At 43.1% G+C, this 15313-nt stretch overlaps 2 protein-coding genes across 5 annotated transcripts in view; both read left to right on the forward strand.

The window, feature by feature from the left end:
- erfl3 (Ets2 repressor factor like 3) overlaps window positions 1–698 on the forward strand; it is a 50904-nt gene extending 50206 nt beyond the window's left edge. Inside the window, exon 5 of the mRNA XM_020610848.1 lies at window positions 129–698. Within this exon, the coding sequence (XP_020466504.1) occupies window positions 129–698 (570 nt within the window). The remainder of the gene's footprint in view (window positions 1–128) is intronic.
- A 9655-nt stretch (window positions 699–10353) lies between these two features.
- The window catches only part of cicb (capicua transcriptional repressor b), a 39420-nt gene continuing 34460 nt past the window's right edge, over window positions 10354–15313 (forward strand). For 2 of the 4 annotated variants that reach the window (XM_020610797.1, XM_020610798.1), the window contains exon 1: window positions 10354–12037. The gene's annotated coding sequence lies outside the window, so the exon portion shown is untranslated. Of the gene's footprint in view, window positions 12666–15313 lie in introns of all 4 variants that reach the window. The other 2 variants (XM_020610796.1, XM_020610795.1) reach the window with 2 other exon arrangements.

The following is a 15313-nucleotide window of genomic DNA, read 5'->3' on the forward strand; positions in this document are numbered from 1 at the left end:
TTGCGGGGGGGGGGGGGGGGCTTTATAGTCTCCACTATTTCTTCAAACACTGTTGGGTTAAATGTCTTACTGTTTCATTGTCAGTGACTTTCTTCATTTTCTGTTTTCTTCTTGTCTATTGTTGCCAGGTGGAGTCCATCTCTGACATAGAGTCAGAGGAAGAGGTGGAAGTGACTGACATTAGTGATGAAGACCCAGATGAAAGAGATGAAGAGTTCGAGCTGTTCTCTCCTTGCCACTCTAGAGCCGCTGACCACCACCACCACCTTGCTAACGGCACAGCCGGGCCCCACCATCAACCCCATCCTGATGAGGACCTGGATGAGGATGTCTTCAAAGCCCCTGCTCCTCCTCCACCTGGCCTGATGCCCTTCTTCACCTCTCAGCACACACACTCCAGCACCTATCGCGGGCTGCCCACTCTTAAGAGTGAACCCACCGAGCCAGGGGAGAGCAACACGACCGCACCTCAGGCCAGCTCAGCAGGAGTTCTCCAGACCAAGTGCATCCCCCTCAAGCTACGTTTCAAGAGACGCTGGAGCGAAGACCAGCGCATGGAGGCTTCACAGGAGGAGTCAGAAAAAAAGATGAGCGGGAAAGAGAGAGCCAAAGTAATGGGCAGATGGAGATGGAGGAGGACGGGACAGGCAGTGGAGAAGGGGACAGCCCTCCCCCGTCAGCGTACGAGGGCTCTTTAGCCACGCCGCTGGCCTCACACCGAAGAGCGAGTGCAGAGCTGCATCGTGCCACTGCGCAGCTGTCTCTGGAGAACAAAGACTGCTGATGACACCCGCAGCCCAAACACTATTGCTCCAGCAGCACAGGAGGTGGTACAGGAGTATGTAAATGGTTCCTTTGTAATCTTTCTCCCATACTGACAAACTAGATTCCCGAAACCTCCAGTGAACTGAAAACACAGTCCAACACACATATGACACCAACACCTGGGCGGCTGTGGCTCAGGAGGTAGAGCGTTTCCTAACCGGATGATTAGCAGTTCGATTCCCGGCTTGTCCAGTCAACATGTCAAAGTGTCCTTGAGTAAGACACTGAACCCCCAGTTGCTCCCGGTGATGTCGCCGGTGTGTGAATGTGTGAGTGCTTGAGAGTGCGAATGGGTGAATGGCCGAACAATGTGAAAGTGCTTTGAGTGTGCTGTAAAAGCGTAGAAAGGCGCTATACAAGTATAAGACCATTTACCATTTACCACCTCAAAGACAGCCCGACTCTTGTTGTGTCCTGGATCGGGGCTTTTAGGGACACATTCTGTGGGAGGGGGGGACTTGCTCAGACTCAGCCCTCCCAGGCACGGCGGCCTTCACCAAGGCTGAAACCAGTGGGTGCCAGTGAAGCTCCAGATGCCCCGTCCCAGTAGCACAGCTCCCACCATCAGCCCCCCACCAGTAAGATCTGCAGCCTGTCAACACTTTCCTCAGGGGACACACACTCCCTTACAGCCCAGCAACACACCTACAGTGATGATGCGCACACTCTCCCCTATGCTACTCTTCCTATAAGGGACTTTGATAAGTGCCTGTATCTAAAACCCACAGCCCTGGAGTTACATGGAAGAGAGCAAAGATGGGAGAGTGTCAGGGAGGAGGACTGCTTTTAGCTACCATCTTTTAACTCGTGAAACTCTTATAAAGTTTGACAGATACTGACAAATTATGTGGATAAAAAGGAAAGTGTCTCAGACTGATGACTGGGGCTGTTGGGGGTTGTCTGATGGACTCCTAAACCTGGCCCACTCCACTCAGGGAAGCCTATTGCTGTATGTTTATCAGATTCCCACACACACACACACACACACACACACACACACACAAGCAAAAAACATCCAGCCAACAGTGAATGGGACTTGAGGACTATGGACACAAAACAGTGTTTGTTGTGATGCAAGACCATGCACACTCATAAACATGCACTCACGCATACACAGACTTTGTGGCACACTGTTCCTTCAGAGCTTTTGACTTTTGTACAACCTTCCTTCTGTCTCTTTCCTGTCCTGCCCCTCTTTCTCTTGCGGACCACCTGTGGAAAGATCCCGACTCCTCTCACAGAAATAATTTGAACCCCAGGGGGATGTGAGGAGAGCTGCTGAGGGGACCACAAGGGGACAGCAGCAGAGGGAGGAAGGATTTGAGGGGACTCCAGTAAATGTTAACTCACCGAATCATGGCTTGTAAACTGAAAATAATTTCCCTCAATCTCTGGCAGCACAGAATCCTAGTTCACCAGCTAAAGCTCATCTAACAATCATAGATAGTGTTAAACTAAACCAGCAAAGGCACACACACACACACACACGCATGCACGACACTGCCTTTAGCTCATAAACATGCTCCCTCTCTCCCTGTCTGGATCTCCAGCTCTCCTTGTAGTGCCGTCACACTCAGGTCCTGAGAGTGTGTGAGGCTGCCAGGCCTGTTTAACTAACAAGTGTGAGAGCCTCGGAGAGCAGGGAACGTGCGCACACACAAACACACAGCCTTTCTATGCCTTGTTTTTATAGCATGTACAAAATGTAAACTGAGCTCTAATAACACACATACAGACTTTATATATTCTAAATGAAATTATTAAAGAAAAGTGAGATTTTAAAAGCATTTTAATGATATGATTGATTCAGGATATTTGGTAAACAGATTATTTTGAGTGGTAGGAAGTGTGCAGCTCACTTAGTGATGTGACACAGAGGGTGGTTGCACTGACTAAAGAAAGGTGGGGGTCCGGGTTGTACTTGTACATTTGTTTCATAGATAAACAAGCCAGAGAAAAACAGCATGGCCCAGCTGACCAGCAGGAGTAAAAACAGGACTCGACTGCAGACTGCTGATGATTCAGATGTGTGCTTCACTCTGCTGTTCACTTTGTTCGCAGTCGCTCGCAGCACTCTGCTCTTTCCTGTCTATACAGTCTAGTGAGCTTCAGTGGGGTTCTTCCCAGCCCGCGCTGCTCTGGCCCAGGGCCATGTCGCCAGGCCCTCTGTGTGCGTTTTGGATTTGGGGGGGTTATTAATGCAGTAGTAATTCCTCATAGGCCAGCTAGCATAATTCTGCAAAGTCTGCAGCAGCTCTGGATTAGGGCGGGGTGTGGGTTACACCTTACTGTAAGACAGCCTGGAAAAGTGAGGCCATGCCCCGAGGCACCCTCTCCTCCAACTATGCACCTTCTCACACACACACACACACACACACACACACACATACATAGACACAAATGATGTTTGCAGTTATGCTTTAACATCCCAGAGCTTTTCTTCTCTGCCATCTGATTGGTTAACTGAGCCGTGCTGACCGACCTGTCCCTGTCTGGCCAGTGACGAGACGGGTCTACAGCACAGGGCTGTGAGATAGATGGCCTCCAGGCGGTCTGTGTAGCTGAGCTGATCGAATTTCCTCATCAGACCCCTGTGGTCTGGACTGGAGCATGTCACAACACACACAAACACACACACTCGCCCCCACCATGTCCTGTGTCTGTATTTGATCTGACAGCTGCCTTACTACTACTTTTCATATCTCAGCAACAGATGAGGCATCAGTCTTACCCGCTCTGCTCTTTCTCTCCTCTTTCTGTTTCATTTTGTCCTCTCTCTGTTTTGGGCGTCTTCTGACTTTCTGCTAACTGCAGCGTGCTCTCACTCAGTCATGATATTGCAGGGTGAAAACATTGATTGGAGTCTGATTGTAACAAAGGCTCTTGCTCATCCTGTGTCAGACCTCTAAGAACAGGCGACAGACAGCACAGAGATTACATTTCTTCTATCAAAAGAATAAAGGTTTCTGGGTTTATTTTTCTGACGTCACTATTGCTATTGATTATTGTTGTTGTTAGCATTGTTCTCATTCGGTTATTTACCTCTCCACTTGGCATTATTATTATTCCACGGCTCTGTTAGCTGTTGCTTTTTATGTTGTGCACATCACTTTGGATGATGTGGAACCGCCCCAAACTCCATTCCCTGTTTCAGACCTTCAAACTAACCAGGAGTCTTTTCCCTGTCTTTAGTTTCTACAGTTGTAATATAACTAAAATGTGTAATATTAATTTTGATGCTGACAGAAGTGACATCGAGAGGCACCAGCAGAGGAATTTATTTAGGGGCAGAGGGGGAGTGGTTTTATCTCTTTTGTCATGTCTTGTAATTTTTATTATGTTTTCTCTCTCTCTATCTTGATCTTGTATATTTTTTGTTTTTTGGGAGGGGGTTTGTATCATTTTAAAAGAAGAAAAGATGTGTATTGTTTTACTGTGTAAAGGTTTATCTTCTCCCTCTTTCAGTCTACTTCCTTCAGCTCATCTCCCCCCAGCGGTTATATAACACTCAGTAGAGATGAGAGTTAATACCATGATGTAACATTGAATTCTACTTCTTTCCTGTTTTTTTTTTTCAAACTTGTAATTAAGCTGTAATCAGGGTTAATTAAAACTGGTTAAAACCCAATATGAATATCACTGTGTTTGTTTATGTCTCTTTCATACATAATCAGACAGCGGAATTTTATTGCTGGGTTATTTGTAAACAAAAACATTAGTCCCTGACTTTGTCTAGTCAACCACAAGCCAACAGTCATATGAGGCCTTTTGGTATTTCAAGGTTACATTTAATTACACTGAAAACAAAGTGACACTAAATAACATTTTGAAAAGTGGTCTTCAGAGGGAGGTGGCTTAAAGAAAAGGTTTGACATTATAGCAAATGCGCTTTCTTTCTCAGAGCCAGCAGCCACTTACAGTAAATTCAAGGCTGGATTACCAGGTGTATACTTACACATTTAGATGAACTACAAATTTGTTAGACATATTAACTGCATTCAGACTTTCATTTGTCATGTAAACCTGTGCTTGAACCTGGTTTTAAAACCTCAATGGTTTTAATTTATTCATCATTTTGGTCAAATGATTAACACAGAAAACGTAGAGCAAAGGCAGTACTGTTCCATCATAGGAGAACTGATGCTCTGTAGCTAATATTTACTTGCATTATTAAATACGTATTTGTGTAAAGATTAAAAGAAAAGAGACATTAGACAAACTCGAGCTGATTTCCAGTGACTGTTCCTTATAAGTTCTTAAAGCAACTCTGTAAGAACCAGTTACCACTCAGGCGGTTTCATCATTTTCAGCTGTAATGGAGTAAGAGTTTTCATCCTGGCTTTCATGATGACTGAGTGGATGAGATGAACACACACACACACACACACACACACACACTCACTCAGCTGCCATGATGCAGAGGCCTTTGAGGATGTACTCTACGTGTAGCTGTGATAAAGCAAAGCACTTTGTCTGTGCTGCTGCTGCCCACTCGCTCACATAAGACTCACCCGTTTACCTTTTAAAGCTACGTCAGTACCAGCTGCCTTGTCTTAAGCGCACTTAGCAGCATGTGCTGTATATAAGAAGGAAATGAGGAGCTGCTGCCCTTGAGTGGCACTTGTGGCTTTTATCAATACTACTAAAATGCATGTTTCAACATATTGCAGCAAAGAAATGGAACTGATACCTTTGAATTGCTTCAAATCTGTCTGAATGATTCAATTCTCAAATGCTTGTCTGCACAATGAAAGGGTTATTTTTTGGTTTATACTGGCCGTTACATGATCCCTTCCTAATGTGACCACACTGTAAGAGATCAAGGGCAAAACCCACAGTGCTCTATTTATGCAAATATGTATTCAAATACAGAAATGTTATAGGAGGCATTAGCAACCTCAGTTAGTCAAATCAAGTGGGTTTCTTACACACTGTTAACAGACATTCAAAGTCACTGGTTGAACTGCTCACAAGTTGTAGACGTGGAGCCTGTGAGAACAGGTCACATGCAGATGTTGCTGAATTTTAAGGGTTAACTAGCAGAAATTCTGGGAACCTTTGCCCTAAACAATTCACTGACACAGAAGCGTCTGTGATTAGTCAGTGACTCATCATAGTCTTATCTTCTTTGACCTTGGTGAGGGTCACTGTACTGTATCTCACTGTTTGTGTAGATATTCCTGGCCCCCCACTGTCAACACAGCAGTCATCCAGGTGCTTCATTCACAGCAGAGAAGGGACAAAGAAAGAAAGAGAGACCACAGGAACCACTGTGCTCTCTCACCTGTGCCACATCCCTTTCCCCTCGCTTCCTCTGAGCGCCTGCTTTCGCGGAAACCTGCACGGAGCTGGCTCTGTGCTCCACATATAACCGCAATCTATGCATTATGCACATGCTGCACAGCAAGAAGCCTTTGTGAATACACACTTCCACAAACTGTTGCATCCTTAGTGTGTTACGGTATAGTGAAATACAAGACGCATGCTAGTAAGTTCACCACATCCTCCACCATACAGAGAAAAGCTGCACCACACAGTAGTGAGGCACTCTCACAGCAACAGCACTTTATCACACCACGCACAGATGAGTGTGTGTGCACATTGATGTGGTTTATTTGAAACTCCAGCACTTGTATTTCTTTTTGACTCCTTCCTTCCCGCCAATCACTCTGTTCGACCTATTTGACCCCAGTGAAATATAATTTTCATTTCCGTGTCACAGATTAAATGGCACGTTGACCCTGATGTGTAAACGTGGTTGACTTCATAAAACAGACCTAAACTGGCATTTTTACTTCTCTAAAACAACCTAAAAAAAAGTTTACTTTGCTTCCTCTTTTTGGTTATTTCACATTGAATGTCTCCCCCTGTTGTTGAAATATTGCACTGCATATTATACAGATTTAAGTTGATTTAAGGCTTTTAATTGTGTGGAGATCATTTATCCATTTACTTATTTACCAGTTACATGTATACATTAGACAGGAATTAGAGCCTTGTTTTAGTTTGAATGAATGAAAAACAATTATATTTTTGAGCATCAAATGGAAGAAACAGGCAATATACAATTGCCATTTAACTGTGCAGCTAGACTAAAAGCATAAACCTTGGTTTTGGTTCAATACTAAGTAATAGCAGAGTGTGTACTTCTGATACAGATGATTTTTCATTATCTAAATGTTCATATAATTTGGAGAAGTAGTGGCTATGCCTCTTATGAAAATATACTATACTATACACTGACCCTGTTTGGGACTAAGCGGTATAGAAAATGGATGGATGGATGGACTATATACTGTGCACCTCAATAAATACTGCATTGATGGCAGGATGTACATCTATAAAGCAGTGTCCTCGTTTGAACCAGCTTGCTAACCACCACTCATTCTTCATCTTGTGTTTAATACAGGAAGGAATCTGTGTGTCCAAGGACGCATGTCCATGAGGTCTTCAGCTCCGGGACATAACGTGGCCCCCGAGGAACAGCTGAGAGGTATAAAGTTACTGTGAAGAAGAATGCAGAGAGCACAAGGGCCTACTGTTCTTCATACTGCAGCTTGTATGGTCGGCAAACTTCTGCTTCACCTCTGTTAGGTTTTAATGATGCTGTGTGCCCTCTGTGCGTTTTTCAGCCATTTCTCTGGACTATGCATGTCTGTCTACATTTCGTTAGTGTTTCTTTTATCAAACTGGTTTTATGTTTAATGCCAATGTGTGATGCATCACCCCCCCCCCCCCCAAAATCCTTAACCTTGCAGAGTCTGCATACAGCATTTATCAGACATTATGAGACTCCCAGCTGCCTGTAAGCTACATGTGCAGATACACAAAGATTCCTACCGTGCCTTAAATTATGCACTTCGTCCCTAAAAGCCCAAAGCATGTGCATGTTTCATGGAAAAAAAAAAACTAAATGTAGCATACAACTCTATTCAAAGACAGTAGGCCCTTTATGTAAGACTGCTTTTGTAAATTTACCCTTAGCCCTGGGTATTCCAACGACATCTGATGGCTAAGAACAAACGAGCTTAAAAACCAAATTCTAATTATAAAAAAGCACATGTAACACATATGATTCACTGAAGCCTGGATGTGTGAAACTAAGATGGTAAAATGAGGGAAAAATCAGCAATGAATAATAAAAGGTTAAAATGTTCATATAAACAAATCCACAGCACACTAGCAGCTCTGTGACGCTGTACATCAGCATGGCAGTATTTTGTGCTAAATGCTAACATCACTATGCTAACATGCTGACATCAAGCAGGTACTATTTACAGTGTTTACCATTTTTAGCACATTAATCATTTCTAATTAGAAGGCTACTAAACATAAAGTGCAGCTGAGGTTGATGGGAATCTCTGCAGCAATTTTTTTTTTTTTTTTTTTTTTCAGTAGTTTCACCCATTTCACTGAAGACCACAAATTTCAAAGTCATACTGGTGCTAGAAGAAAAGTCAAGTCAACATTAAAGTCAGTAGGATTCATCCTCTGTGAAAATGTCATGGCAATACATCAAATGGTTGTTGAGATATCCACCAAACGGGTGGACCGACCCACACTGCAATGCTGCTAGCATGGCAAACAAAAATCTGTTATCTAGAAGTAGCATGTCTTTGCTGAATATCTCTCTGCCAAGGATTAAGAATCTGCAACTATTAGTGTGGTAGTAAAGTGGATTTCAGAAGAAACATAATGTATGACTTCATGGTAGCAAACTTGAAATCCTCACAGAACTCCCAGTGTTTTATTGTTGGTTTGATTGTTTTAGTGGAGCAGATCATCTCCATGACTCCAAAGCTGCTGTTATAAGATCCTTTCAGTTGGGTCTGATGGGGCATACAAGGTCTGATTTGTTTGGGTGAGAGGTCAAAGTGAGGGTCAGGGGTCAAAGCCTACGCTACTGTGAGTGTCTACTTTAAAAGTTAGTTTACAGACATGAGAGGGGTGATAATAGTAGAAAGAGAAAGAGTTTGACTAGTTAATTCAAAATAAATAGCTGTTTTAGGCTAAGTTTTTAAAGTAAACTATAAGTTATGTTGATAGTTGTTGTACCTAAGCTTATTTTATGCCAGTTTTTCTTGTTGCTCTTTGCCAGTCATAAGTTAAAACACTCTTTTTTTCTGAACACACTGCATTTCTCCTCTCTCTGCTTTTCCCTGCTGCTGTACCTGAGGCTGGTCTGACAGCAAAGCCCAGCGGGAGAGGAGGGTCTCTGGTGTTTGACTGACAGACCAGTGATGAGTGCACAGAGAGGGTGAAGGGTGAAGGTCAGAGGTCAGAATCCCATGGTAAGGGGGAGAGTGGAGCTGGGAGACATGCTAACGAGACAGGCTCAGTGTGGTTACATACAAGGAAAACAAATGAAAAGCCACAAACTTAAAATAATACAATGAGACTATTGATCTTTTAGTGGTGCAAAAGGACCACTGTAACAGCAACTCTAAACATTAGCAATTTGAAGAACAGTGTCAGAAAAATGAAAGGCAAAAAAAAAAAAAGTTTTTTTTTTAAAAGGCAAAAAAAAAAAAGTTTTTTTTTTTAAACTCTCTTTGACGTTGGAAGCAGGAGTTTGACAAAGAAGAATAAGTAATAAGGATATTTCAAGTTCCAGTTTTCTTTGGATCTAACTTGCATACTAAATCACATGAGAACATTTGAGCTGTTTTACTACTAACTATTTGCAATGGAGGACTGTGAGATGGGGTTGAAAGGTCTTGGGAAGGATCTTATGTAGACTTTAATATAGTTTGTCATACTATACTTATGTATTTAAGAAATATTTACAACATTAGAAATGTTTTTATACTATATGTCTTAGAACTCTGAACATGAAATCCTGTCATGACAGCTAACAGACAGGATGTGTTCCTATTCACAAAATCACTTCTACATTGCAACCCGGTCATACGGCGTGCACACAGAACATCTGAGTGTATGGATGCATTTTGTAAAAATTAGATGTCTTATTATGTAACTTCAAATTTCTAATTGTTACATTTTCTCTGTGGTCAGTTTTTGTGTCTTTATGGTTATGTTGCTTTCTTTTTGTGTTTTTTAGCTAAGCTGTACGACTTTCAAATTAACCTGTGTCACTTCACACAGAGACACAGGACCAGGGCCCCCGACCTCTGAGGCCTGCACAGCAATCCATCAGTGACTCACAGAAACCGACTGTATTTATTTCAGATTTTACTTTGTGGAACATAAAACACTTGATAGGTAGGCATTGTCTCATTTTCAAGGTCCTCAGACAAAAACTTGCAAATTACCAAACATTTAAACAAAAAAATGAACATGTAGTAATAATAAAATAAAACAATCCAAGCAACACAAAACAATATTAGCAAGCACACACTCACATAAGGGCTCTCTATCAGTCCAAAATGACATCAGTGTCACAAAACGTAGAAGAAATAACAAATTAACACTGCTAAAGTAATACTATGTCTATAGACTAAGACAAACTAAAGAAAGAGAGCAAATATGATCAAAAACAAGAACAAGGTTGACCCCATCTAGGAACTGATGTTTCTGTGGAGTAAAAAACATATCTGACACTTGTAGTGCTGAACTGTCTCCACTGGATGTCATTATACAACAACGTATAACCAAATGTTACCTTCTCCCCCTGTCTACACAGATACATAAACACAAATACAGGCAAGCACACACACGTGCTAAACATACTCTTACACAATATAAAGCTACTTTCAGCCAGTCACGACTTTCTTCTGTCTTTAGGTCTACATTTCTCCTCTCCCATCATTGAGAGATCAGCATGTGTGCATCACATCACACCGACAGGCGGCGCTGCTCCTGTGAGATCTCGCATGGCTGTGTGTCTCAGCAGGAGTCTGGTCCTCTACTACGCACAGAGCAAGAGATTATGTAATGTTTACTATTGTGGGACTGTCTTTCGCAAGGTTGTTTGTTTTCTCTTCTTCTATGCAGAGGTTAAAGGTCACAATGCAGATGGCATATATCAAAGTGATCACACGTGCACGATGCCCCTCTCACGCACGTGCCAACATCTAAAACATTTTGCCGTCAGCACCGAGCACTAGTGAGTCTCCACCGCTGCCTGTAAGTTACAAACACGGGGTTAGCCGAGTTTACACCAAACCACGCCCCCTCAGTTCAGCTGGTGGCAACACTCGTGATGACATCACCGCCTCGTGCACCCATTGGCCATGAGACGTCGCACACCTGTCCAATCGCCTGCCGGTGAAGTGACGCCAGCAGAGGCGAGTCCCGTTCACTTTCAGTGGTATGGGCGGGGCGGAGAAATCACCTACGTCAGAGTGAGCTGGATTCTGCGCTGTGATTGGATGATAGCGGTGAAAGTGAGCGTCTGTTGCTGAGAGAAAAGGGAGAGGGAGAGCTTTTACAAGGGGCACCAATACGTCCGCTGCACCACACGAGAGTTGTTCAGCTCTGAAAGAAACTTTATGAAGATGCACTCATGCTTATTTTTCTCCCATGTCAGTGCTTTTACTCTAAATAATAATACAAAACAGCAGATGCAACAGTTTGGAGGGTGGGCAAAAGACTAGGACTACTGCATCGTGATGCTTTAATCCTACTGCACCAACCTTTATTTGGACACGTATAAGAGTTGATGCATTATCACCGTCTGCTCAAGGATAGCGTTTGTGCTGTCAATTATGGTAAACATACTCCTTTGCAGAAGGGGAGGGGACATTTGTGCCTTTCTATTGGCTCTTGGTTATTTGCTCCCTCCTCTCGACCCTCCCTCATGCTGTTCCTAGGGTTCCCAAAGCTCTTATTGGATACTGTAAAGTTTGGGACAGGACACCGGTCTAGCTAAGCTTCCTCGTCGCCATTGGCTGGGTGGCCCCGTCTGTCAGGTAGACTTTGACAACCCGCCACGCCCTCTGGTATGTGGCGCCGATACTGATTGGGTACTGTACCTGTCAGCGACCTCTGATTGGTCGGCTCACCCAGCTGTTAGTGGTTCATTCACCATTTTGTGACTGTAGTGGAAAAGAAGAGCGATAGTTTTTTTGTATCCTTGTTTGAGTTTCTGTGGGAGAAAGAGATGATTTGCGGAGGAAAAGTAAAGTGTGAGTCTAGACCGCACAGTCATCAAAGCCGACAGCAAAGGGATGTTACGGAGAATTGTGCGAGCCTCCTCATCAGCAAAATAAGACCCTACATTTTTCTCTGGGAGGGGAAAATCTCTCTTTAGGTGAGTTGAAACTAAGTTATCAAAAGACAGTGAAGCTCAAATGACATGAAATTTCCATTTCAGAGGCAACGAGTTGAGAATTAACTGCCAGCGGTCGGTCGGTTGTTCCGATGCCGTAAGAAGACATGGATCGACACCGCTTTCGAGCCGAGAGAAAGAAGGGGGGCGGTGTAACAGCCTAAAACTTTCTCAAATGTTTTTGCGCAGTCCCACGGACGACCAAGAATCATTTGGGCTCCCCTCGGATGGTGTTACAGTATTGTGCTTAATGTTGAGTACTTTTTCTTGACCTTAGTTTTCGAGTTTTGCGCGGAGCAGCACTAGCGTAGTAAAAACAATCGACCTATTTGCAGCACTGCAGCCCAAATGTTTACTAATAGCTACGCAAGCTAATCTTGATGTTTATCATCCACTTTCCTTGTTGTCTGGCTAACGGTGTCATTATATGGGCACTATCTGCTTCCGTTGCGTACTACGACTACTACGACCACCACTACTACTAATGTTACTGAGCTGCTTACTAGAGCGAAACAGCAACATGGGAAAATTACAGCTTTTTCCAAGTTTGAAAATCATATGACCAGACTGTCACCCTACAGGCACCATGAAGGGAGCTTCTGTGGCGTGGGTGCGTGAGTACTCTAGGCGTTGTAGTGAATATTTGCATGCCAAACATCGTTGTATGAGGAAGAACTTGGCCCGTCTAGTTGGCAAAATAATACGTCACTTGAAACCGGTTGTTTGTGTTTGATACCGAGCACACTACAGCAACGCAGACCGGCTGACTGCCTCGGATCGTAATACTCCTTTGACATTGTGTAGCGCCTCTCGTAGTACTCGCAGAGATTAGCGCAAAGAATCTGGGGATGCATTCGGTGTTTTCTCGGCTTTTCCCTCGCCGACACTCCACTTTTCACCGCTGCAATTCTGCAATTCACCCTTGACATCTCTGACTGTGCAGTTTTAAACAGCTTAGTCATATTTTGTCTTGTGTATATTTTAAGCGGTAGGTATTTAATACTTGTTTTTGACATTCACGGTTAAAGTGTCCTCATCTGCCCTGCAGATTTACACTGAGGCATGCATTCATTTATTGCACTTGTTTACACACAAGACACATTCCTGATGGTGTAGGCACCTTTGTGTAGCTTGTGGAGCAGCTGGTCATTGATGTGGCATTGGCAGTTCTGCCATTTGGTCCCAAATAGGAACAGTCACCTGTGATCAGTGCTACAGCCTCCTGATCCATATGGGCCAACCAGTGGTTCTTTGTTATTGATATAATATCTACTGTCAGATATACCATCCGCTAAACAGTTGCCAGTATTCAAACTACGTCACAATGGATGTGCTCCATTACAAGTGCACACACACACACACACTTGCATACTTACACACTTCACAGCTTGGACTCTTGCTGCACTTAAAATACCTTTAAAAAATGTTTTCTTTTACTTGTGTCATGTTGCCTGTACGATCACATCCCACTCAGTCATGAGAGCAAAAACCAAAGTCTGTGTGTGTGTAACAGAGAGCCTTTTGTGTGAGTGTGTTCCCTGGTGACCCAGTTAAGGGCAAAGCTGTCCTGCCATGCTGGAGGAGTGTGTGGGGGACATGGCAGGCTTCATGATAACGGCCGTACTTCTGTTTTTCTCTGCTGTACCAGTGTGCGTTGTCTCTCCATCCCTGTCTTCATCACTGCAGCCCTGCGCCCATACAGACACCCATAAAATGCTTTTAGGAGAGGGATGAGCTGCAGTGTGCCTGGTAACTATGTAGACACTGACATATAGTTCAGTTGCAGCACTGGAAAAGGTAGACACAACCTGGAGACAGTTGTATATGCATTCAGCCTATTCCTTTTGTACTATAAGCAGTTGAAATGCCCCCATGTGTCACACACGCAAATCCTGTACCATGTTGCAGTGGGCATAGGCTAAATTCTCTACAACTGACTGAATAGACGGGCATCAAGACAGAGATTTATTAGGGTTGTATTGTCCAGTAATAGATACAATACAACCTCTTGTACTCCATGTGGAGCTGACAATGAGATAAGGTTTCCTCATGAATGACCGTTATGCACATATGTGTAGGTGCATGTATTTGGTGCATATACGCACCCTCGCCTAATACGCTAAAAATCAGCACCAGGGTGCTTTTTGCATGCAAATGAATGTTTTTAACTTCAAAGTTGTTTTTATTCCTTTTTTTTTTTTACATGAATGCAGAACTTAAACTGGTGAGTGTGATCTCCTGTGTATGTATGTGTTTATATAGCGCAATGAACGTGTGTGTGTGTGTGTGTATGAGACAGTACATAGGTCCAAGGGAGATTTTAACAGTTTAAGCATGACTGTGCTGTAAAATCTGGGGGGAGTGTTCAGTGTCTTTGTAAAGTTGAATGTTGCTATGCTGTGGAGGGGGGTGATGTTATGTGCTTCTGTATGTTTCACCTAGTAAACAGCATCTTTTGCTGTTAAGGAGGAGTTTAGTCCAGCGCCATGGAGACAATAGTCGTCGATTATCTGTCTCTGCAGGATTTACAGTAGCCTTAGACTTGACCAGCAAATGTCTCACTCATAGCCTGCTCTAAAGCTGGAAGGTGAAGACGACTCACCTAAATTATGGCCGAGTTTCTCTTTGCTTCGTCTGGATTCAGCCCAGAGGACAATTGGGATTTTTCAGCAAATTCCCTTATATTTATGACCCTAATATTATAAAAAGTTTTGATTTACTAGCTAACAAACTCTCAGAGTTTCAAGGCTGCAGTCATTTTTTTAAATTTCCAGTTTAGGGGAGGTTTGTTGAGCACACACTGCTTATGGCTTTTTTTATTTAGGACTCTGTGAAATGTCAAAATCTTATGTCATTTATTATATGGCAGCAATGATATTATGTATGCTCCACACATAAACTTATTACTTCCCACTGTAATTTAGTATGACATATTTGGTGTCTTTGGCAACCTTGATATTTTTGTCTTCTTCTTAAAACACCCTGTGGATAATATGATTGCTTATCCCCACTACGTGTATTTTAAGGATGAACTCACAAATGAGTACATGTAGCTGGAGAGTTGTAATATTTTTCATAAACTCTTAGATTGGACTTTCTGGTTTCCAACTTGAATTAGATACCAAGCTCTGAATATGAAGATAGCTCACTGTCTAATTCTGAATCTCCTCTATTATCTACATGTTGTGTGCACACTTCGCCGTGCTGTCCAGTACCTTCGATGTTACAGAATGTGAAGACACACACACATGCCTGCCA

Source organism: Monopterus albus, unplaced genomic scaffold, assembly GCF_001952655.1.
Source record: "Monopterus albus unplaced genomic scaffold, M_albus_1.0 scaffold107.1, whole genome shotgun sequence".
Classification (NCBI taxonomy): domain Eukaryota; kingdom Metazoa; phylum Chordata; class Actinopteri; order Synbranchiformes; family Synbranchidae; genus Monopterus; species Monopterus albus.